This window comes from Mycteria americana, chromosome 3 (assembly GCF_035582795.1).
Source record: "Mycteria americana isolate JAX WOST 10 ecotype Jacksonville Zoo and Gardens chromosome 3, USCA_MyAme_1.0, whole genome shotgun sequence".
Lineage (NCBI taxonomy): Eukaryota > Metazoa > Chordata > Aves > Ciconiiformes > Ciconiidae > Mycteria > Mycteria americana.
In genome coordinates, this window is record NC_134367.1 from 102272344 (window position 1) to 102297239 (window position 24896).

At 44.0% G+C, this 24896-nt stretch overlaps 1 protein-coding gene across 6 annotated transcripts in view; it reads right to left on the bottom strand.

The window, feature by feature from the left end:
• Positions 1-8958: 8958 nt before the first annotated feature.
• Positions 8959-24896, bottom strand: part of PKDCC (protein kinase domain containing, cytoplasmic) — a 38128-nt gene continuing 22190 nt past the window's right edge. The window contains exons 4-7 of one of the 6 annotated variants that reach the window (XM_075496315.1): positions 24269-24348; positions 23437-23544; positions 12932-13105; positions 8959-10205 (exon numbers count right to left, since the gene is read on the bottom strand). In XM_075496315.1, the coding sequence (XP_075352430.1) occupies positions 10120-10205; positions 12932-13105; positions 23437-23544; positions 24269-24348 (448 nt within the window). In that variant the 3' untranslated portion in view covers positions 8959-10119. The other 5 variants (XM_075496316.1, XM_075496319.1, XM_075496314.1 and 2 more) reach the window with 5 other exon arrangements.

Below are 24896 nucleotides of genomic sequence, written 5' to 3' on the forward strand. Positions count from 1 at the left end.
CTGCTCCTAGAGGTTTACATTAATTTTCAAGGATAGTGAAAAGCCCTACCTTCTTTGTGGAGGCTGAGGTTTTGCTAAATATATGTTTTTAATGGCCTTATGTGGACTGCATGTGCTAATATCAGGATTCTAATCTGAGCATTGTTTCCAACTTCCCTTGGACCACGTTTCTGGCTGACAAACAAACAAACAAACCAACCCTTCACTGAAAGGGTTATCAAGCATTGGAACAGGCTGCCCAGGGAAGTGGTTGAGTCGCCATCCCTGGAGGTATTTAAAAGACGTTTGGATGAGGTGCTTAGGGACATGGTATAGTGGTGGTCTTGGTAGTGTTAGGTTTACGGTTGGACTCGATGATCTTAAAGGTCTTTTCCAACCTATACGATTCTGTGATTCTGTGATTCTGTGAAATATTGGAAGTAATTCACAGAGGAAAAAAAATTACTGAAAACACCAAAGACTTTTTCCATTTGTAGACTTAATTACGATATCATGTCAATAGAAAAGCACTCAGTCACAGAATAACGATTTCCTGCTGCTGTATATGCACCAAGCCAAAGCTGAGGAGTTTATTTTCAAAGTTGGAGATATTGGTCCTGCCACAGCTGCCAAGACAAGTGATATGACACTCTTGTAGATAATGACTGGAGTTGGTTTAATAATTTAAGCTTGTGGAAATGCTGAACTGCTGCTTGACAGAGAGGAGGACAGTGTCAGAAGGGTCAGGTCCATACTTACACTTTATTTCGGGGTCAGTTGCTGGCCACTGTCAGACATAGAGACAGGGTAACTGGCTTTTTGGTCAGACCCACCAGGGTCATTTTGGAGCAGATGAAAGTTGCCTGGGTGACAGACTCTCAGTGTGACCATAGTTTTGGATACCTAACTTCACGTGATCCTTTGAAAGCCAGCAGGACCTTTTGAAAGCGAATTGCTGCTTAGTGTGGGGGAAGGTACTGGAGTTTATATCATCTGCCCAGTTTGCTTACCTGGCACCATTCAGTAGAAGTCCAACTTACCTCTAAATGTAATTTCCATGGTGAAGATGGGGCTTTCTCACAATGTAAAACCATGGCCAAGAAGCTGCACTGCTCACTATGGGTCACGGCTGGGAAAGAGAAGGAAATTAGAGAGGGTGGAGAAGATGGATCACTCCAAAAACCTCTCAGGGGGCCTACAGTCCTCTAAGACCTGTACAGAGCCCAAACAGGTGACGAAGGCCTTTTGCAACGTGTATCTAGGGCCAAAGTGAAAGAGAGATTCGGGATGCTGAATCCAGCCCCGATCACCCTTTCCCTCACTGGTGCATTCAGCTCAGGCTATGCACAGCAGCGGCTTTAGACCAGCTAACCTAGTTTTAGCAAGTAAAAGGCCAGCTAGGTTATTTTCAGCAAATAAAAATGAGGTGTTATTTTGATTTGCAATTTCCAGGGACTATTCCCTTCTGACGAATAAATAAATAGGTATGCATGCATCTTAAACAGTAAATGAAAGTCCTCAGTTTGCCCAAATTATTGCATGTCAAGTTGCAGCTAAAAAGGCAGTATTCTCATCTCTCCATCAGGCTACATCATTTGTTATAAATAAAGCCTTGATGCAGACAAAGCCAGAAAACACTATATCCCAATAACTTTCCCCAGACAGGCACAGATAGGTGCTATGATGTTTGCAAATCACATTTATGACACTGAGCCTAACGTGAAGAGAAAATGGCTTAAAACTTGACCAGAATCAATATCGAGACTGTAACAGAAATTGGAGTATAAACTCAGGCTCCTATTATTGTAACCTCAAAGTTTCTCTCAAATTCCTTCTTGGAAGTCATGCTTGCCCTCCTTTAGAAAGATACTAAAATACTTCTTATATAACTGCTCAGGAAAAGCTGTACATAGGGAATAAACTACTGAGCTGGCATTAGTTTCATTTTACTCTAGTGTTCTGCAATATGACATATTTTACATCAGCTCCACTGCGTAAGGTTCTTCTATCTATCAACTTAAAGAGAAAAGTTTGACATTATATTTATTTCTTGGATAATATACTGGATGCTTCTGAAGTCTACACTGAAGCTTGAAGTGATAGTGTCTGTTGAAGCCATCAGTTCTTATTGACAAGTCTGGTTAAATTATCAGGTTGTATGTAATTTTATTTGAGTGTAGGAAAATGAAGGTTATAGCCAAGAGCTTGGTGGGGTTTTCTTTCCCGAGATGATGATTTATTCATTTTGGCTTCAATAGCTACGGTGTCAGGCGTATTTTATATTTTTCCAACTTTGACACTTCAAACATTTGATTTCCCTTTGCAACTTCCAACCTAAAACATGTTTCCCATTATAGATATTCAAGTGACTGCCTTGCACACACTGACTCATGAGGCTGGTTTTTATTTTCACAAAATATATAACCCTATTTGAATAAAATACAGATGGTGTCCAATACATTAAACACAGCAAATTTGCCATTCCCTCCTTCATCCCCTCTGTGTTCCGTTCCCCAGATTTTCTGTGGCTGTATGAAATCTTATCAGCCTCAACAGCTCCGAGAGGACACGGCAACAGAAATTTGATGCCATTCATATTGGTTTGCTACAATAAATAATGTGCAGGTTTTTAATTATTAGCATTTTTCTGCATTCGGAACTCTGCTTTAAAGTGAGCTGCACGCCCCTTGGAAGGTACTGAACAGCCAGCTTCACATGGGCCTGTGGTAGAGTTTGAATGAAGGGCCTTCAACATGGAATATGGCACCAAATAACCTTCCTTCCCAGGTGACAGCTGGAGCAGATTCAGCGGCCTCTTACATCACCAAACAATCCGGAAGGAACAGAAATGCAATATACTAATAGTATAGTAAATTAACTGAGTAAATTAGTGAAAACTGCTGAAATTAGTTGAAGAAAAATTGTTCTGGCTTTTCTATGAAAGCATAAGGATCATAGTGTACACATGCATGGAAGTTACTTGGAATGCACAAGATCTAGGTTTTTTTGAAAAAGATTCTATCAGCATCACTAGATGGCATTGGAGGGTGCTTTATCTCATCATAGGAGAAAGGTAGCTTTTGTCAGCAGTCCATAGTACTTTTTATTAGGAACACTAGTAGTTAAGGAATTTATTCCAAGCAAGCTGAAGGCATGTTCTATGCAACTTTGGTGAGGGAATTGCAACACAAAGCAAGAACCAAGGCTGGCTGAGCAGTCACTGCATTGCTGCAATTTCCTTCTGTCACACACAAGGAGTCCACCACCTCTGAGCTAGAACTGGAAGACTGAAATTCAGACAGAAATAAATTGCAGAGGGCACCGAAGAAATTGAGAACTGATATTACATGGGCTGGTGACTTCACAGAGGTAAGAGTTAATCTGTTCCCGAGATTTAGGGTGGAATTTTTGGTACTACATATTTGGGTTTCCCCCAAAGCAAATTATACAAATATTTATTATATAAATGGTAGCTCTGTTTTTCTTACACCTTTTTTACTATATAGTTCTCATGTCCCTTTCCTATTACTTTTAGAATGAGATATATTTGCCGTCCTATGATATTTTTGTTTAGCATCGACATCCACTTTGGAATTACTGCTAATTTTAGTCACCTAGTCTGGTCCGTTGATTGTTACTGCAAAGAAGCTGTGCAGAATCGGTTGCACCACAGCTACAGTGGTTTCTGAATTGCGAGATTATTACTGCACTTACGGAGTTCTCTTTTATTCATACTCTTTAGTAGTTGGTAAAAAGTAGCAAAGAGGAGTTTGTTCCCATATAAACACATGAATCTAGGAGCTCGGTCTTTATGAAATGGACAGTATATCAGAATAATTACAGGTCTTGGAACATATGTTGCAATATAAGGCAGGAAAATGGTGATTTCTTTTCGCATCTGCCACCTTGACCCACGATCTGTCATTAAACTTTCCAATTCTCCAGGTAGCCTGTGCAGAGTCTGTTTGCAAATTCATTGCCTATATGACAAAATGGGCATTATTTTTTGCCTCTGTAATATCCTCTCTGCTTAAGAGCTGCCTTTTATCTAAACTCTCTAATGAATCAGAAATCAGAGCCATATACAGATGAAAACCTGACATTTAATTGAAGTGTTTCAATTAAACAGGCTTCAAACAGGCTTTAGGTTTGGCACTCTTGGGACTAAAGGCCAGGATGGCAGAACATGTAGAAATAGTAGCATCCACGCTGAACAACAGCTTGTGTCCAAGAATGAGGTAAGACCTGCTACTAAGTCATATAAGGTTTTTAATAGGTCATGAACTCGCACAAAGCCAAGGTCTTGTATAAAATGTTAAGTACACCCACTTCTAAAAGTGCCACTGTGCCCCTGGTCATCTATTTGTCGGACTGCCTGCTCCACATTCCTTCTAGTGTATTTATAGAAAGCTGCAATTCGTAAATACCCATTTGTACCATTATCTCATACATGCCAGGTACTTGCAATAATGAAAACTGGAAATTGTTCTTAGGGCATACCTGAAGTCAGCACAAGGATGATGAATAAGAATGGCATTACACCTGTTAAACAGTGAGTGTAAACGTGTAGAACTCTTGTTCCTTTCCTGAGCTTATTTATTAAATAGTATGTCTTTAATTTGCTGTGTCTTGCTAAAGCTTCCATCTTAAAGTAAGGGAATTCTTTATGTTGTCATTGTTTAACTCTCACAGAAACCTACACGCATGCTCATGTACACACGTGTGTGTATATATGGGAAAATGAGTGGGGGTTTTTTCCTCATTTATATGATCCAAACATTTAGGTCCAAGAGGCAGATTTTATTTAGCTCCTACTCCATAGCTACTTTAAAATCTAACAGTCTGACTCTGTTTTGTGTGAACATAAACCAAGGATTAACTGAATTACACTGGTAAAATCAAGCTAAGTAAGATCAGACTCTGGCTTTATCATTTCAAGTAGCCACCGGATAGTTTAGTCTTCCTTCTTAGCCTCACAGTCATTTGCTGAAAAACTGTGGTTAGCAGGGATTTTTTTGTTTACAAACCACAATTTCTAATAAATGTGTTGTTTGACCTCTGGCTTGACATCAAAGACAGTTTCATAATGAGGGTGGCTCCTACCGAATCATATTCCCCTTCAGTTTGCATGGGGACGTGGAGCACCTATTACACAAGGGCAATTGTTGACTGCATGCAACTACAAAGGGAAGACATACAACGTTTTGTTTCCTTCATATTTTTAAAATGCAGCTCTTAAAAGCATCCATGTCAACTAGAAAAAAATAACTTGTACTTACTTGCAAGCAACTTACTCATTAGAGTTAAAATGCCAAGGTCCGTGTCTGTGCTGAAGGATGGGTATGGCCCCTACGTGCCCAGGGAGCTGTCAGAGGCAGTCAGGCCGAGTCAGCCCAATGTGTCTCGCTCCTGCTTAAAACTGAGAGAGAAAAAAAAATATGTTTTCTTAAAAAACCAGGATCAAATGATCACATCTCAAAAAAATATTAAGCAGAGTATGATTGTAAAGTCTTTATATACTGCCTGCTTTTCACAAATCTTCCTCTTCTTCTTTGAGCCCCATTTTCTTCTTTCTACAGTCGATTGATGAAAACTTCACTTGAGTCTTTTCAACCTGAATCTGACTTCTTTCAACAGTGTTTCATATTTTGACAAGAGGTTATGGATATGTTTTCCTGGAAAAACTTGTGAACAGTCTTGCCACTCCATTTTTCCTTTTTTATTTTTTCTCCCCTGGTAGTAAGTTTTAGTGAGTCTTCAAAGAATTTAGTGCTAAAGAATACAAGCTAAGGCGCTCTCTACCAAAGATTGAACATCCCTCTATTCACGTATTTCTTTCTGACAGGCAACATAACATAATCGCTGGATGTTCCCTATCACCTTCCAGATGCTTTGAATTACAAGTCCTCTAAATCATTTGCTTAATCTAAATTATTATCAACAAGAGTGTCTTTTTTGCTGTAAATAGCAACAGTGCATGAAGGCGCGGGGCCTTATAAACATTAATAGGGTCAGCACCCCACATCCACCAGTAGAAGTGGAATAACAGTATATATTTTGCCTCTCTGCAATTCTCCTTGTAAGGCACGCCTCCCACATGTCCCCAGGTTACAGCGGGCTGTGGGAGAGGAGCAGTGCAGGACAGTCCCGCGGGGAGCTGCTGGGGCTCTGCTCTCCATAACCGTAGCAGAGAGAGCCCACGTAGGTAGCTATGTTTTTCAGGATGCTTGTCTGTGACTCGCTGATTAGTCGCTAAGTCTACGCCTTTGCTCACCTGGTACGAACACAAGGCTGCATTGACTTATCATGAGCTGTGCTACAAGTTGGTAAGGTGAATTTCAGAGGCAGGGACAAGGTCTTCACTGTGCACCTGCCATGGTCAGGTCCTGCTCCAGGACAGTGGCCCCCAGGAGTTATTACCATACCACATACAGCAACTGGCAACAGGAAGACCTGCCTTCACTCCAAACCGCTGTCCTCCCTGCGCCCCGCTCTGCCGTCCTTCTCACAAATCTTACGGGAAACTCGGTGGTCGTGGCTGGCAGAAGTACTAAGCAAAATGCCTTGGTGAAGCAGGGCAAGGCAGGGCAAAGGATGTTAGGAATAGTTGTACTTACACCAAACTCCTTTATCTCCTGTTGGAAGAACATCTCTCTGAGATTCTCACTGCCCATCCAACCCCCTTCGCTCTCTATACAAACTTACCCGAGCTCCTCAGCTGGCAAGACGGCCCACTTGTTTTCAGGCTTTCTCTCAGGGTGATGAATGCTCGTGGTGATCACTAATTTCACCACAGATATCTCTTAGATGTGATGCCAGTTGTAACAACCTGTTTCTGGAGCTGAATACATGAGACCTCAGCTTTCCACTTAAAAAGACGCATTGAAGCTGGGGAGAAAGCTTTGAAAAATGACCAGAGAGAAAACGGTAGGCTCAGACAAGATACAGAAAAACAGAAGAACACGTTTTTACTTTGGTCTAAGCAAAGACCAAAGCTTTCAGCATGTCTCCGCTACATCCCTCGGGACGTTGGGGCAGAAGCGATGCCGAGCAGCGCCTGCTTCATTGCCTGGCGTCTGTTCCCAGTGGTGGGGCCGGTGTCACCCCGTCACCAAACCGTCATGGAGACAGAGGGCAGCTCCTGGAGGCTCTCTGAGCCGCAGCCCGGCCGGGGCATCGTGGCCCTGGATGGGACCGAACGCTCAGCACAGCCCCTCGCAGAGCCGCCGCAGCACCCACTGCTTCACGCAGCTCTCACTTCTCCAGATGAACTCAACATCCTGTTTAGCACTTCATTTTGTGCACAGCCAATTGGTCTTTCACTGAGGAAATAAGCTCTCCCTGTTCAGCCTGACACATACATAAATACGTATACACATACACACACGTGCACGCCCGCATGCAGACGTCAGTCGTTTAAAGCCCTGTGGGTGTCTTCTTTCACATTTCTACCTTGTGGCTTGAGGAAGCCAGGAAATGTAAAAAGCAGTCAAAATGTTAGGGTCGAAAAAACGGGTAGAAATGCCTTTTCCACAGAAAACGTGGAGCAGCTCCCAGGCTGACTGGCCCACACCTGCCAGCTCACTTTGTGCCTTGCTTCCTCCTCCTCCTCCTCCTCCTCTGTGGCTTCTCAGGGGTTTCCATGTCACAGGCGCCAGGGAGGCACTTTGCTGAATCAGACCCGCTGCTGCCAAAGACACTTTCTCCCCATAATGTCAGACTTTTGCCAGTGCTTATTACAGCTATTAAAATCACTTATTGTAGTATCACACCTCTCTTATTAAGATTTTAATCAGCATTTCCATTGGAAAGCCTTACTCTCAAAAAGTTATAAAACTGCCTGTATAAAGCTGATTACCACTGAAATTCAGAATCCAGCTTCTTGGCTCATGGTGACTTTTCTTTCTTGCTTACTTGATCTCTGTTTGCAAAAGCTGATGTAAATTGGTTTGGCAAGTTTGTTTAATTCCAGGGATTAACAATTCCTGACTTGAGGCATTTTTTTCCGGTGTGTGGAAAGTGATGGAATGAAATTATCCTAAGTTACCTGCCTACAACATTAAAGAATTACCCCAGATATCTTTTTTTTCCCCCCTTTTAAATGTTGGTATTTTTTACCTAGGAATGCCACTAGAGAATTTACCCGTTCACATTGTTTTTAAGCGCTGAGTATTTTTGGAGCGGTGTACGGTGCTTAACGGTAAGGCAATCACAGGAGGTTAAAGACTTTCAAAATACATACCAGCACCTCAGTGCCAACAACCCATATCACTTCAATGAACTGTGCAGTATGTGTTGGCATGATTTATGTAGCAATTTTAAAAGAATCTGTAGCGTTTGTTTATTACCGCAGCATGATTGATGGGTTCCTAAGTGCACGGCGACACAATCAGCTGAGCTATTACGGCTGGGAGTCTGATAATTTGCGAGTTACAGCCCTTACAGCATGTCATTTCAGTCAATTGCCAGAAGTCGTTAGGGTATCGGTGACCTCAGAGAAACCGCGGTGAGACGAGACCTGCTGCCGACGGTGTCACCATCTCTCCTGTGTAGTCACGCAGGCTACGAGCACTTCTGCCCAGCTTCCCTGGCTCTCCTGCTCTCCTTCTCAGACCCTCCTTGGTAAAGCCCGGTAAGAAAAACCGCCATTTAGCCCCATGTGTAATTCCTTCAGGTTCTGCTCTCATCCTCATCCCTTCCAAATGTTAAAAGACTGGTACTGATGTGACTCACACTACAGAGAAAGAAAGACTGCTCAAGCCTTGTCTTCTAATGGTCACTGGCTTTGTGACAGGCAACCGCGTAGGCAAAGCCACCGCGTACCCCCAGAAACACACGCCTTACTGGGAGCCACTGGAACAGCCTCAGTTCCTTCCTGGAAAAAATACCGCAGGCTTAAGTTTACATTCAATACATTATGTCTAAGTCCTCACTGGACGTAGGCGTTTATTTGCAACACAAAAAAAATCGAGTAGGAAAGAAACTGTATTTATCTTTTATTTTTTTTTACAAAAATAAACAATTTGAGAAACAAAAGCACATTCTTTTTCCTGACTGTACAAACTACAAAACAGTATGACATTGGTCACTTTAGCATTTACTTTATTGCTTTCACTGAAAGCAAATTCTCTAGACACACCATGCCTGTAAATCTCATTTTATATAGAATTAAGGCTAGCATTCATTTGCCATTATTAAGGTCATTTACTTCATTCACTCTAAGAATTAGCAAGCGGTGCCTTAGAAAACCAAGGGTTTGATGATAAAAAATACGAATAACTGCAAGATAGTCATTAAACTAGTACTGATCCACCAGCTGGATTGCTTTGCCAGTCTGTCAAAGATGCGGCTTCCTGAACAATTCAAACTCGATTCAACAAAAGTCTTAAGCACAGGCTTAATTGTAAGCATATGCTTAGGCCTATCCCTATTCAGCAAAGCACTCGGCACTTGGGTAAGTCCCTACCCTTTCAGTGGGACTATTCATATGCTTATGTGATTTGCTAGACCTACAAAATGGCGCTTTTACATTAAAAATGAAACTTTATGATAACATTGGAAGCAAAAATGAAAATTAGCTACAGTCGCAATTCTAAACACAACCAATTCCTTCCTTTTGACAAATACGCCGGCATTGCATATTTGATAGCTTTAACACAAATGCTGATTGTCTTCAGAAACGTCTGCTATTCAGCTTACAAACTGATATGCTTCAGTTACTCTGTTGTGATTGTACGTGCCCAAATAAATATCAGCACGGAGGATACAGACTTCCCACAGAAATGATCAACTTCCATCCCTGTGCACACATGCACAGGTCAGAAACATTATGCTAACCTTGGTTAGAAAAGCCAGAGCTGCCAGCTGATTTATAACCAAAATTATACCCTAACAGTGTATCATATCTTGTATTTCGCTTTGTTTTCTTAAAAAAATCACATTTTCAAAATGTTGCTTTATTGCACATTCATCCTGGTCATGCAGGTTATTTCTTTAAAGTTTTGTTCAGCACTCTATAGATTAGAATGAGTAATAGTGCAATTATCTCTCCGGCCACAGCCGCCTTATACCTAACAGCTGCCTATATTTATACCCAAACAGCTCTTGTCACTCACGCGTCAGACTGAGCCACTTTAGGTGTCAGTCTGTCACCTTCACATATGTTATCTTGTCAGGATCAGGCATGATATGATTTGAGGCCATCTTGAAGAAGACAAGCTGCCGACCTGCACCGAACAGGAAAAAGGGGAGAAGAGGAAGAAAACATTATTTAGAAGCGATGAGCAAAAGGCTGCAAACTTTAAAATATTGACATTTCATATTCTTCTTCAACCTACGCATTCTTCCAGCAACCCAAGAGTGAACTCTTTCTTAACTTCACCTGGTATAAAACCAAAATGCTTTCGTCTAAAATTGAATCTCCCCTGCCTTCAGTAGGTTTACTCTTATCTAATTATGGTCAAGATACGGCTGCACACAGGTAACACAGTAAATGAAGGAAAAGTCTGAAGATTTTAACACGAATTTCACATGACCTTTTAAAAAACGTATTTAAAGACTCTCCCACTGATAAAAACAGGCTTGGGTTCAGGGCATTCATTTGACTGTACAGGAGCAGATCACCTTTGCGTGCTTGAATCTTTGCAAAACTGATCACAGTGCAATGTACGCTAAACAGGACTTTCTCTGAAATAGCTCTTGCTCTTCACTTCATAGCACTGGGTTTTAAACAAGCTGGAACAAGGTTTCTACTCCTCATACAAAAAGCACCAGCCCGTGCTAACAGCCTGGGCAGTGCAAGGCACCTGCCACACAGACATCCACACAGACAGGGCAGCAGGGGCTGAATTTGGTGAGGTTTCACTCAGCGGCGTTTGTGGGAGCCGCAGCACAGCTCTTCTATCTCCCCGCGCTTACTGGCCTGGCATCTGACTCGCATCCCTGCCTCTCGATGAGTACCTGCCGTCCCACGGACCCGCACTGTCACTGCCTTTCCTCGGAGCAGAGGCCACAGAGAGATTTTCCACGGCTGTTCAACCTCTGCCTTCCCTCTCTCTGCGCTTCAGAAAATCAAATGCTCTTTACTCCCAGCCTGCCTCTCTAGGGGGCTCCCATAACACTATTTTCTTAAAAAGTATCACACAGCAAACGGGATGCCGCAACTGCTGAGCCAATTGCCACGCTGCACATTTCAGGGACTCGGGTGCTTGTGCGTCAGGAGCAACAAGGTAAAGGGAATGACAAATAAGACTAGAAATATTGCTAATATGTCTCATTTGCTTTTAGTATTATCATCTGAGACAAGAGCCGCTCTAAACTTCCTACGAATTTCTCTGTGCCATTATAATTACTTTTTTAGTAGATTAATTAACTTCAATAGTCTGACTATAAATAGTCTGACACGGTGACCTAGTAGTCACCACTTAGCCACAGGCAAGCTTAATATAAATTGGTTTTTTCTAGGTTCCATGGAAGTCTCTGTTCAAACCTCTCAGAAGCACAAGAAATGCAGAAAGCCGTAGCAGTATACTGCCTAAAACACGCTGAAACGTATGAGCTGTCTAAAGTTTCCCCTAGTTTGTGATGCTTTCAGAGCTGGGGACCTGCTAGGCATGTACGTAAGCCTGGCTTTGGTGTGCATTTATGCTGCTCAGCTAAGCACAACTAAAGCACCCAACCGCACACAGGGTACATTTTGACTTTAAGGTTAAGACGTGTTGTGACTGCAGCTGTACAGACAGAAAGCTGCGCCTCAGAGCCTAAATAACTTGCCACACTGAAGTCTGTGGCAGAGCAAGGACTTCAATCAGCTTTCCCAAGGTGTGGCTAGCATCAGCCACCCTTCCTCTCCAAGACAGGAGCAGGGGAGCCGACCTGGCCCTAGCAGAAAATGGCAATGACAGGCAGGGAAACAGCCCTGTACGTGTGGAGACAACACACACAAGAAAAACCCACCCTGACTTCAGGGGGGGGTTATCTCGGGGGAAGATTACAAAGAACACGGATTTGGTCCATCGCACCTTAAACACAGAAACATGTCTGTTTTCTTTACCCTTCAAGGGTTGCAGTTTGCCCAGGGGAACGCTGCCAGCTGAGCTGGCACGGGGGGCACGCAGCTCTCCTGGCACGCTGGGAAGGGGCGCAGGGTTGGGAGCCAGCTGTGGCATTTGTCTCTTTGAACCCCTCGGCCACTCCGGAGCTGCAGCTACCGGAGATTTTTAGCAGAGACTTGTAACATTTTTGTTTCTCAGATTGCTCTGGAGTTGCCTGAAATAGGCACAAGTGGTGGCGAGCCAGGGCCAATTCTCCGCTTGATGTCAATCGGCACCGACTGCCTGCCTTCAGGGGAACCACGTGGGGACTGCCAGGCCCACAGACCTTTTGGAAAATGTATTTCTCTTTTCAACGAGTCTATTCTGTTAGACAAGAAAATGAGTTGTGGTAGCAAATGGGATTTTCCCCTGGAAGGTCTACTTCTACCTGGTTTTAAACCTCCCTCCTCGCTGTCCTTTAGCCAGAGCCCTACTGCTAGAAGCACGGTGTTCCCACCAGCGGCAGGGCATCTCTGACACCAGCTGGGAAGTCCCAGCTAGATGCATGGGAGAACCTGTTTGGTTTTGTGTCAAACCGCAACAACCATATGGATTGGAAAGATTTATTTAAATCCAGATGTTGGACCATGTCCTGCACATTTAACTGCGGAAACAGGTCACAGGCTTTTGTTGTTGTTTCTGCTGCTGTGTTTTAAAATAAAATTTCAGACCGCACAGTTTGGAGACCAAGGGTCCCTGTGCTGTGGCCCCCTGGTGCCAGCTCCTTTGAGCCTGCCCACAGGTTCCTGCTCTGCCAACAGCGGGCAAAGAGAAGCCCCACCAAAAATCAAACCAGAAACTTCTAGCTGCTGCTTAAAGCAGCCCGAATATGTGGCTCGGATGCTGCATCCGCAACCTACCTGTCCAAGTCGTCTGGTTAGTTAAGACGAAAGCTTTGCACTGGGAGTAGCTGTCACAGATCTCGATGGCTTCGTTGACGTCAAACACGGAGAGGAGGCAGCCCTTATGATGGTAAGATGGCCAGCATCTGTAGTTCTCATCAGGAATAAAAGCTTCAGGCACCCGCCTGTACTCTGCAAATAACCACAGCAAAGCAATCATTTTGAAAGCTCCAGCAAACCGCTTGTTTGTAACAGGCAAGGTTTATTATAACAGCTTCGGAGCGGGCTATATGACGGAAAAGGTGACAGGCTAGACTGTACCAGCCTCGGTTTACTCCCAAACGTGTTTATAGCTCTGCACCTTACTTTCCTTTTCCTTTCCTCCTTTCTTCTTCTCACCTTTTTTTCCAGAAAGCGTCTGTAAATAAACAGTCTGTGCACAAAACCCTTTCCCCTTCCCCACCGCGTAGGCGAGGCTTTGGTTTTATTAGGAGTTTTACAGGAAGAATGTCCCATTGAATAAACAGCATCCACTTGAATGAACTGACTCACTGTCCTACTTCTTAACAGTGAGCGGGATTGTCGGGGTGAGACCCGACCAGGCGTTCCCAGCCCTCCCTCTCCCTCAGAAGAGCATGCTATTTTCCTCCGGCCCCTTTAGAGAAGGAAGAAAAGACAGGCTTTTAATTAAGCAAACTTTTTTTGCTCGCTCGGATTAGCACAAAAGGGCCTCCGAAGAGAAGGAAGAAAAAAAAGTAGCGGGAGCTTGTCGGCGTGGTCCTCGCCCAGCGCCTCCGCGCTGCCCGGCCGATTACTCCTCTCCCTTGGCTGCCGTTCAGTCTCACTTGCCTTTATGAGCTGCCTCTTGTTCTCTGTTCACAGCTCCTCTCACTTTCCCAGCCGCTGACGGGGGTTTCGCTAATGAATGCATCAGCAAATTCAACTAATCATTTATAAACATTTCTATTTAGCCTCCAGACGCACAAATTGACGGTTCCCCCCTGTCTCTCCCCCCCCCCACATCCTATTCAAAAAAATAAATAACATTCTATATTTCTTCTAATTGTATCTATTATGGAAACCAGAGCTGCCAGCCCTGACTCACAGCCTATTCTTAAGTCACTTCGGTTCAGGCATTTTCTGCCTGACGTTGCAGATTCAGCCTGCTAATATTTCAGGCAGCACATTGTACAAACACCACCGAGTCAGAGGCAAGTACATCTACTACTCTAAACTGCCAGTATTTCAACTGGGAAAAGAAGTACACAGCCACAAATGCTCGTTCACACCACACAGCCTGAAATAGTGGGAAACAAATGCAGTAAATGCACTCTTTTTTTAAGCCTGGCTCATTAAAAGTATCATAAGAAACATTCACGAACAAGAAGCAAGATCAGAGCTGATCATGTCCCACTTAAATCCAAGGCAAAAAAGTCTTCATTAGTTCAGAAAATGCAGACTCACGCGCACGAAGAAAAATAAACAAATCAAAATGTAGTTTCACATTATAAATGGTCATTTCTCCATCAAAAATACATATACACTTCTTCTGAAGAAAAGTCAGAGCATAAATCAAACTGCTACTGGCTGGATAGGTAAAGTCCCTTTTTTTTTTTTTTTTCATTTCTGTATCAACTGTACAGTGTAACAATAATTGAATGTAACTGAATAATATTCTCTTATCTCTGTATGGTAACTGCTGAGTATTGATTTGTAAAGGTCAGTAAAATGGTGTGTGCCAATGAGATGCAAAAAAAATCAATTCACCATTGTCAGCGCCGTATACAACTCTCTGTACCAGTGTGCGTGCCACGTTGCCTGGATCTAAAATGTGATTATTCACAACTTTTCTCTGCACGGCTACCGAAGTGCCACCTAACACTGCACTGCACCAAAGCCCGTGCCCCAGAGGACATTCACAGAACGATGGCACTTGCTGCAGCAGCAGCAGATGAAGCATCTGCCTGATCCTCCGTGTCGGCAGGGAGCGTGCCCCGGCCCTTCCCGCAGGCGCTCTGGGAGCCTGCCGGGCTCCGCGCCGGGGCCGGGAGGGAGCTGCAGCATCTCTCGGCACGCCGTCAGGGCACTAAGCAGAGCAGCCCCACATCACATCATGTATTTTTCTCCATGCGAGGCAGGAGCCCATCTGGAAGACCTTTATTGTAAATTATCGTTCAATTTTTAAACTCTTCTGCGCACAGATATGCCTCTTAATACTCCTATAGCACTTACTTTCTTCTCAACGCTGTTGCCGGTACAGCTGTCAGGGGTTAGGCTCTTGGCTGACGTAAACAGATTTCAAAAGAGCAGCAGTGATTTACGTGACCTGAGGCGCTGTCAGAGGTAGGAGATAAAGTTCTCCCTTTCCATTGACTTTTTCAAGGTGACTGAGCCTGGTAAATCATTTGGGCAGCTTGGACACATTAATCAAGAGAGTTGGGCCAGCAATAACTGCGATGATGATGGCGAGGTCCTGGCTTGCGGGTGCAAGAGAGGATGGAAACCTCCACGCCGGTACTTAGGGTGGTCTCACCACGCAGCCGAGCCCTGTGGCTGTGCCTACTCTCCTTGCCGCTCCCCGCCGGTTCCTACACGAGGGAAGCCACCACCGTCTGCAACAACTCATGGGAACAGGGTAGCGTAACAGGTACACAGCAGTGCGACCCACATGCGAAGAGCATTTTCCTTGGGTGGGAGATCATCAAGCGCCAGACAGGTGAAAATACAGCCACTGGAGTCCAAGTGAAACCAGAGGGTCACACGGGCTCCACAAAGGCAGCTTCTGGCAGCTCCCCGGAACTGGCACAGACCGCTGAATGCCTGCAGTGTGGGGATCCGAGCCTCCTGCCTACGCTGCTTGCCCGGAGAAAAGGAGGCTGAGGGGAGACCTTATCGCTCTCTACAACTACCTGAAAGGAGGCTGGAGAGAGGTGGGGGTCGGTCTCTTCTCCCAGGTAACAAGTGACAGGATGAGAGGAAATGGCCTCAAGTTGCGCCAGGGGAGGTTTAGACTGGATATTAGGAAATTTTACTTCCCCGAAAGGGTTATCAAGCACTGGAACAGGCTGCCCAGGGAAGTGGTTGAGTCGCCATCCCTGGAGTATTTAAAGGACATTTGGATGAGGTGCTTAGGGACAGGGTTTAGTGGTGGTCTTGGTAGTGTTAGGTTTACGGTTGGACTCGATGATCTTAAAGGTCTTTTCCAACCTACACGACTCTGGGATTCTGGGATGCAGCGAGGGGGAAAGGCAGGAAGGCAGCCCCTCTCCCCGCCTGCGTGGCAGGCAGCAGGGATGGCTGCCCAGGAGTGCCTTCCCCTGGGAGCATCCCGATGGGAAGGCGGCCACGAGGAGCAGGGAACGGGACACGCGATGGCCCCGCACCCTGGCTCACGCTCCCAAACCAGCCAGGCGCTCCCCGCCACCCCGGGAAGCCAACACAAGATCTCCTCTTAAACTATTACAGTCAGAATTGATCAGAAACGCATTGCAACACCAACCAAGCGCTGGTCTGAGGAAACCACATGTCTCTCCAAAACTCACTTTATCTTGAGCAGAGCAAGGTAGCTGCTTCCCCGTTTGCATGGCGAAGGCAAATATCCCTGGAATCTCTTGTTTACACAGCGACAAATTAGGGAGTTGACCCCTTAGCCCTTATTTGTGCAAGCTGGGAAGAAATGCACTCCTCTCACGTGAACTAGAAGGATGCTCCTGAAGGATGCCCCTCCATCGAGATGTGCCCTGGCAATGACATTAGCCCCAGCCCGCAGGAGAGCTGGGCTTCCCCTACGCCTTTAAATGATCATCTTGGTCACTACAGTGCAGTTACTTGCTCAATTAAGCAATACTCCACTGGTTTAAAGACAGCTCCAGCTCAGGTTTTTGTCCTGCCAAGACCTGAAACTTGCTTAAATGGAGTCCATGGAATTTGAAGGCTCACGGCAGTAAATCACATCATAAAAAGGTCAAAGTTCTGGTCGATTTCCAGACTAATGGTGTTTAAAACCAATAAATACTTGCCTAATACTATAAATGCAGCCATAAATTTACACTTTTGTGTACATACACGTAGCTTGACACAGAGTACATAAAGTCTATCAAGGTAATGGCAAGCAACACATCGGGGAAATGCAAGACACTCCTGCCCGTATCACAATGGAAAAAGAATGCTTTTCTCCATCTACTGATTTTATGAAGATTGAAGCAAATAAAAGTAAGGCATTAAGCCTGATCTTGATGTCCTTACGACAGATTTACTCCAGCTTAACGTATGGGAGCTGATTTGCTGCTCACAGTTACATAAATAAATCCTACTAGGAAACACCCTTCCTGCCCCGTAAACATTTTGAAACTTCAAACTATCTTGCTATGCTGAACCTGAGCAAACCTCAAAAGTTTTGTTTTGCGATATTTTTAATAGTTTTAAAATATTTTTACAAATTTGCTCTGGTCCATCAAAGTATGCTGTTTCAATCACGCCAAAATCTTCTTAGAAGTTTCCCACAGTGCTAGCCAGCCCCCACAGCAGCCACAGCGATTTTCCAAGCAAGCATCTTCTCCTGACAGGTAAGAGAGGCATCTTTAAAAGCAACCTGCAGCATCACTGACCAAGGCAAGAGCTACAAAAGAAAGTCAATGCTTTAAAACCTTCCTCTAAATTTTTCCCATCAAAAAATCACCTACGTTGTCCCAAAGCCGACTACAATCTATAAACATACTCATTTTCACCGTACTAGACTGAATCGTATAAATAACTCCACAAGTATATAATAAACTATGTGAAACCGCCTGTGGTTTCCCCCTTTTAGCTTGTCTGAATCACCCTAAATCTGACTTTAATCAGTCCTAATGACCGTTTATTTCAGCCACAGCAGCCAGATTGCATTTTTACTACCAACTACAGCTACTCGTTGGAAATTTGCCCAGTTCTTTTTTCTAGTTATCACCTGCCAATACACCATGGGTCAACGACACAGACGCAGTAATGTTCATCCTTGAGAGAGAAATCACGTTGCTCCTTTTCCTCCCTCCTCTTTTCCTCCACTCTCGAGAGGAACACTGGCAGTCGACTCTGGATTTGCTTTTAATTGCTTTGCTTACAAGTAAGCAGAAAGAGCCTGATCTTGCCAATCTCAGCAAAAAGTGGCACTGAGCAGTGTTTTGCTCTACAAACAGTCCCCACCGATTCCCAGGGAGCTTATGGAGAACAGAATCAGATCCTAAACAGACAATAATACACTTATGTGTTTAGTACACTTCGTTTTATGCTGAAATTTTCCTCATGCTTCAATACCTCACATTTAAGCAAGCTTCTGACAACGAGCCTTGCAAAGCCGTATGCACAGTCGCGCTACGGAAAGCTATTTTTTAGTACGTCTGAGAAAACGACACGCTAGGCGTATCCCGCGCGTCTCTGCTTTCAATCATTTCTGACGAATCCCAACTGTTTGGAAGGACAGACAGGCCTGGCAGAACACGGGTTTGCCGTCAGACCGGGAGATAGCCCTTCTTCTCTGGTGAGTATTTCCGTCCTTTGGCTGTTTCCCGCATGCAGGCTGGAAGCGAAGTAAGGCTCGCCTCTTTTTATATGCTTCTATTGTGCTTACAGTAGAGCCATATTTAAATCGGTATGCAAGCTGTCACCGAAACACAAATAAATAAGGCGAAGAACGACATGTTCCCTTACATTTTATTCCCGTTAACATGACACAGCTGGAGCGTCTTTCCTGCCTCGTGCCCCACGTCCCAGGGCCGCTCCCCGGGCTGCGGAGCTGCTCTGCACCCACGGCCGCCTCTGCGGTGCGCACCGATTTGCTGAAGGCAACTAGCCCAACTAGCCCAAACTGGTGCCACGGGTGTTTGTAAACTGCATCTGGCCCACTCGCTCATAAAAACAATGATGCTGATGATGGGTGAGCCAAAAGGTGCTGAGGGTCACGTGTGCGGGGTATTTAAGCTTAAAGACAGATGCCTACAGGATTTGTAAAAGACACTCAGTGGCTTCTTTAGTGCTCTTGAAAGGAGCTGAGGACCTAACCCATCAGCAGAAAGCATTCTGCTGTACGCTGCCAAGTTGGACCTGGAGAAGTTTAGCGACAGCGGAACGCGTTGCTCAGTGAATAGAGCATACGGTTTGCACAACGGTGGAGATACGCCTGAGCAACAACCAACCGGTCCCTATACAGCCCCACCGTATTTCCAGCGCCGTATGGGTGCAAAGGAACCCGCTCCTGCGTTCCTCTGCTGCGTGCTGGGATTGCCCGGCGCTGATGCGAAAGCCGGGTGCGCAAGGCAGGGCGCAGAGGGAGGCTTTCTGCCCCTGCTTGCAGCCCCGGGCACCTTTCCCCCTCAGCTGGCCACAGAGCAGCCTTGACGTCCCTGGGAAAGAACCACCAAACGCGCAAGTGCCAGATAAAGCAGGAGTCCAGGCTGCGAGGACTGGGCTGCAGTGTGTTCCTGGCTGAGCCTTCAAGCACCTTCAGCAGCATACTTTTAGCCTTCGCGTTGTGGCCTGCCGTAGGATATACAAACTGCCTCAAACAGTATTCCAGCAACCTTGCAAAATTTCTCTCTCGCACATACGCATGTGCGCAAACACTCCCCCCCCCCCCCCCCCCCCCCCCCACCTCGACTTCAATAATTCTTGGGTGGATTTACCATTTCCTAAGCAGGTTGCTATAGTGACCCTGCAGAATATTTTTTCAAAACGCTGTTGTACTGTAAATGTTTACATACAGCATAATCCTGCCAAATTGTCTTCAGACAAAGGAAAACATGAAGTGTCTTTGCTTCGTGTCCAGCCTTCCAGCTTTTTTAGCATCGAGAACGTACTTTCAACCAACAGTGGCAGCTAATTATGCCTTTCTGTGGGCTTGCACACCCTCAGGCCTAATAATGGGTCATCTATTAGCTTTAATGAATAACAAAGCTATTGGATTTACCAGTGTTAGCTGATTTCACGCATTTCTGAGTAAATTTGGAGTTAACTGAAGGGCTGGGGCTTAGCTCAAGGGCAGACACCCAGTTGGTACAAATCAGCGTCACTTGATTGAAGTAATAAAAATGTTGATAGTGGGGCAGGACTTTACTGATGAACATCAGTAGATTTTTTTTATAGTCATCTTAATCTGGATAATTAATGGAACGATTTAATAATTTTTAGATAACACATGTCAGAAAAAATACATGGTTCCTGTTTTAATTCACATTCTTCTCAATTCCAGCCAGAGACCAACAGCCAATGGAATATAAAAGTATTTGCTCATGGTGTTGTTTTAAACACTGTAATGTTCCTGTATCAAGATTAACAGTAGTGTGATTTATGATTACAGAACATATACATAGCTATCGAATGTCTCCCGTGCCTCTACTCTGTTTCTAAGATACTAAAGCAAAGTCCAGAGCATAATATAATTTACAGCACTATAAAATCTTTTACAACTGAAGCACAGTGAAAGCTTAATATCCAAGACCTTCTGTAATATGACTATGTCATCTTGTTAAACTTTATTTATGGGAACACTAGGGTTGACAAGAACTTTCTTCATGTCACTGCCCTACTGATTATCAATATCACCTTTCTCACTTCATGGTGTTCATAGGAGGAGGTCTTCCTTTCAAAAACATAGGTTCAGATAGATAACAGACTGTTTCCTCAAAGTTTATGTTTTAGTTACGACCTTAGATCACTTGCCCAAGATCATGATCTCTTCTTTCCTAGTACGAATTTACAATGCTCTATCCAAGACAACAGATAATTCAAAGCATTGAGACCTAAGACAAATTCTGAAGCACCGTTACCTGAACCTTCTGTGGTTTCTTTTCCCAAAAAACCAAACCAAAACAAAATCTTCCGATTCTTGGATCTGAATTCTCCTCCAGTTCTGCTTTCAGGATTTCAAAATAGATCATACACCGGAAAGGCCTTAGACCGGCATTGTTAATTCTTGTCATTTCTACTGCTTGAGAGAGTGGAAATCTTGGGAGCCAGTCACTTTGCGAGACTTCCATCACCTGGAGCAAAATCGATGCGAACTTGTGCCCACCCGATCTCAGCGCAAAGGCGTACGAATGCAAAGCTCTGATTAACTCCAATCTGGCCTGAGAACCAAACCATCATCTCTAGTTTTATCTTAACCTAGCACTGGGTTGGAAAACACTCTCGTTGAACTTTCATCATGCTGTAGAGCAAGGCAGAAAAGTTTTTAAAAAATCCGAGAATCTTAAAAATATTTTTTCTTTGCTTTCAGAGAGCAACACAGCATCCTCCTAGACCTCAAATAGGGCCAAAGCAAGACCTCGGCTGACAGCTTGGGAAAGTATCACAGTTGTCCCTTTTCACACCCATCTCTTCCTCCACCACCCACCAGGAGTTACACAAATTATTCAGTCTGCTCCGCATTTCGGCCCTGGTTTCGCTGGTCAGGACGCCAGCTCAGCTGGGAACATCCTGCCAGCGGGAAGAGGTTGATCACTTGGACACCAGTCCTTTCCAGCACCACTGTCACCCTATCCTGCAGCTTCACCGTACCGCAGGAGAATTTCTCATTCCATAATCTCTGGATAATTTCTCATTAATAATTTCTAATTCCATAATCTCCGGACTGAGAATATTACAAATTAATTCTAGCACGGTATTATCAATCAAATAGTGGTTGAGGAAGGAACGTGTTCAGAATAAAAGTGATATGAATGAGTAGGTAGGCATATTTTCACCCTCACGATATAACTTCTTCATACTTTTCTGGCAAGGAAAGGAAGCCTTAAAATAGAAATAAATTACAACCCCTTTTCTGTTTGGTCAAAGTAGCCTTAGAACAAACAAGAAACAGGCCTGCACATCTTAAAGGCATGGCAGCTAAGTCTGAAAACACATCTCATCTAAATGTAATTTCCACTAAGATATCTGATTCCTGAGGCTTGCCATTGGTTGAGAACATTTTCCTATCAAGGAATTCAATATTACACTCACTGTCTTTAATGTGGACTGGCCAAATATGTTACACAAAGCATCTTTGCTCACACTGTAGAGTGCAGTGTCCTACAAATAAAAAGGGCTCCTTCCACAGAAGGGCGTTACTAACTGTGGACACGGGTAGCGGATTCTGCACTATGTTCTCCAGGACTCTAAGGAATTAACCTAACACAAAAATACGTAATTATTACAGTAGCCAAATATACATGGAGCTCTGCTCCATATTAGTAGAAACCTCCACTGTTACATTTACTACCACTGTCCTAAGCTTCAATCCCCAAGATCCTTTATAAACATGACAGCCCTCTAAAATTCAAAACTTCATCTTGTCCTGATACGGCAGTCAAATCTGAAATCAACCAGCATCACAGAAAAACTTCAGCCCCCCTGGCACTTCTTCAACAAAGGACGTGTTTGTACTATTGATTGTACTGCTGAAAATAATTTTGCTGTGTTGACAGGCCTCACTCAGCACAGATTGTGATGAAAAGCTGAAAATTAGAGAGTTAAATGAACACCTGCAACAATTTTCCTGCCAATTTTACAACAAAATAAATACTGAATTATTCTGATAAGTGGGTCAAATTCATCCTTGGTGTCATGGCCCTTTGAGGTTAACAGCGCTACGACAGGAATGAATTTGGCTCCTGTGTCTCTTTCACAGAGCAAATGCTTCACTGAACTTTTCAAACCCCTGTGCCAACATTCATCTTCATTTAGAGCCCATCTTTCCCTCTTTACTGAGCTTTTACAGCAAAGCCATAATTTTCCTATCAACTTGCAGACAATTATGTTGACAGTTTGACATGAATATTGTACGTACACAAAAATAATTTGCAAAACAGCTTTTTCAGTTGTTAGACTTAAGAGTCATTTCCATCATACAAAATCTTCTTTGACGTGTGTAATTCCACAAGCTGTCCTTCCAGGAAGAATATGCATCCTTCCATATCACAGCTGCTTGAATAGCATTTTACATACCTGTGGTGCTGCAGAGATTTTATGAAAAAGATACTATTATGCAGCTTCGTTTTCACCCTGTCCTTTTTTGTCTTTTTTATTCTATTGCTAGCAGAAGCTGAGGGACACATTATTTTTCTCTTGCAAAGCACGCAAAAATTTTATTCTTCCAATCTACAAGTGCTTACGTAGCAAGAAATTCCTGTAAGTCCCAGGAAATCCACGGAGGGTTACGGCATCTCGATTAGATTCCCCCCGACTCGGGTTTGGGGAGGTTCTGATATTCCAACAGCAGAGAAGTGTGTGGATGTGATGAAAAACATTTTTCCATGGATCTGCTATGGAGAGCAATGCTGCGTTGGATTTCCTTATCCCCATTACAGCCTGCTCGCACCTCTGGATGTCCAGCTTCCTCATTTAGCGAGAAGGGCTTCAGAAGGCACCCAGGAAGCAAAAAGCAGACAACGGATTACCGTGCGCATGATGGCCAGGGCCGTCGAGCCCCGTTTTCTGCATGTTTGCCCTTTCAAACCTCAAATAAAAGACAAAGCAGGCTCTCTGATTTTAAGTTTCGAGAAAGACTACTATACCAGCTTTCGGCATCCGAGTCGTGTTCTGTAGGTACTCTCCACTCTTATACAGATTCAAAACTCTCTCTAGCTGAGCAGCCGTCTCATCTATTCCCCAGTGAAGTTCTCCTTTAAAAGCACAGAAGAAGAATGAGTTAGATGAGAAGCAACCTGCACAGGACAAAATGAGGCTGCGTTCAAATAAAGCCCTAAGCATCAGAGCCCAGCGGTGCCCTGTTCTACGACGGCGCTGTGATGTGGACATGAGGTCCATGAGCTACTGCAAATTGGGTTTCATGAGCCAGGCATGTCAAAGGCTGGCTCGTCCAGCTGGGAACCCCAGGCCTGCGGGCAGAAAACACTGCGGTGAACTCCCCACGAGGGACAAACTTTAGCCAATATAGGGAACTCCAAAGGCTTTGCTTGTTAATTAGCTATAGCCCAGCATCATTAACTTCCCTGTTGAATACACACGGTACAAGGTATAAAGCCCCTAGAACAATGCGCCAAAAACCTTCAAATCAGATTTACAGGCACGTGCAACTATTCTTGTCCCAAAGGCACTACCTTGGTAATTAGTAAAGATCTATGGCAATGTCACTTGCCTCTGGCTTCTGAGGTATAGAAGCACCACTGGTACCATTGGCAGTGGGGAAATATCCTGTTTTTATCATTAAAATTCCCCTTGTCAGAGACAGGGGCTCCTCCAGATCCCACAAGGAATTGCATTCTGATGGAGCTCACCCCAGTGAACTCTTGCAGTGAACATAAAAGCAGCATCCCCCACATCCCAAATGTAACAGTCACACTAAAAAAGGAAATACTTCGGCATTACCATGCTTATTGTGATTACCTGTTGCATTGACTATCTTATCCAGTAATGGTCTCAGCGAGGGTGGAGCACTGTGCGGAAGAAGGTACGTAAAAAAAAACCTGCAATGGAAAAGTAACCCATATTGAAAAATTAAAAAAAAGAGTTCACAAGTGTCTGGTAACTACTGAACAACATAAGGAATAAAATTCCTATTGCTTATAAGCCACTGACCTATTCAGGAAATATAATCATATTCTATAGTCAAATAAATATATAGCTGAGACTATTCACACAGCTGTCTGGCATACCTGGGGCACGCTGTTATATACAAGGCTGCCTTGTAACTACCTGTAAATGTTCCATTAATACAGACATTTGCTATGAAGCCCTGTGGATTGTGACTATTTGCAAAGCTGTCTGTACTTTAACGAACTAAAAGGATGCCATCAACGCAGAAGTCTTGGGGTTTTTTTTCAAACCTTGAAAGTGCATAAATCAAATTTCTGCTTATTTCAAATAATTGACTATTATTTTCTTTTCTACAGTTTTCTTAGACTTTCAAATGAATTGCCAGGAGAAAGACGGCTTCTATTGTTTTAATTGCCACTGCAATTCAGAATGTCTTCTCCGTTCTCATCATTTACCTAAATTCAAGATGCATTCATGT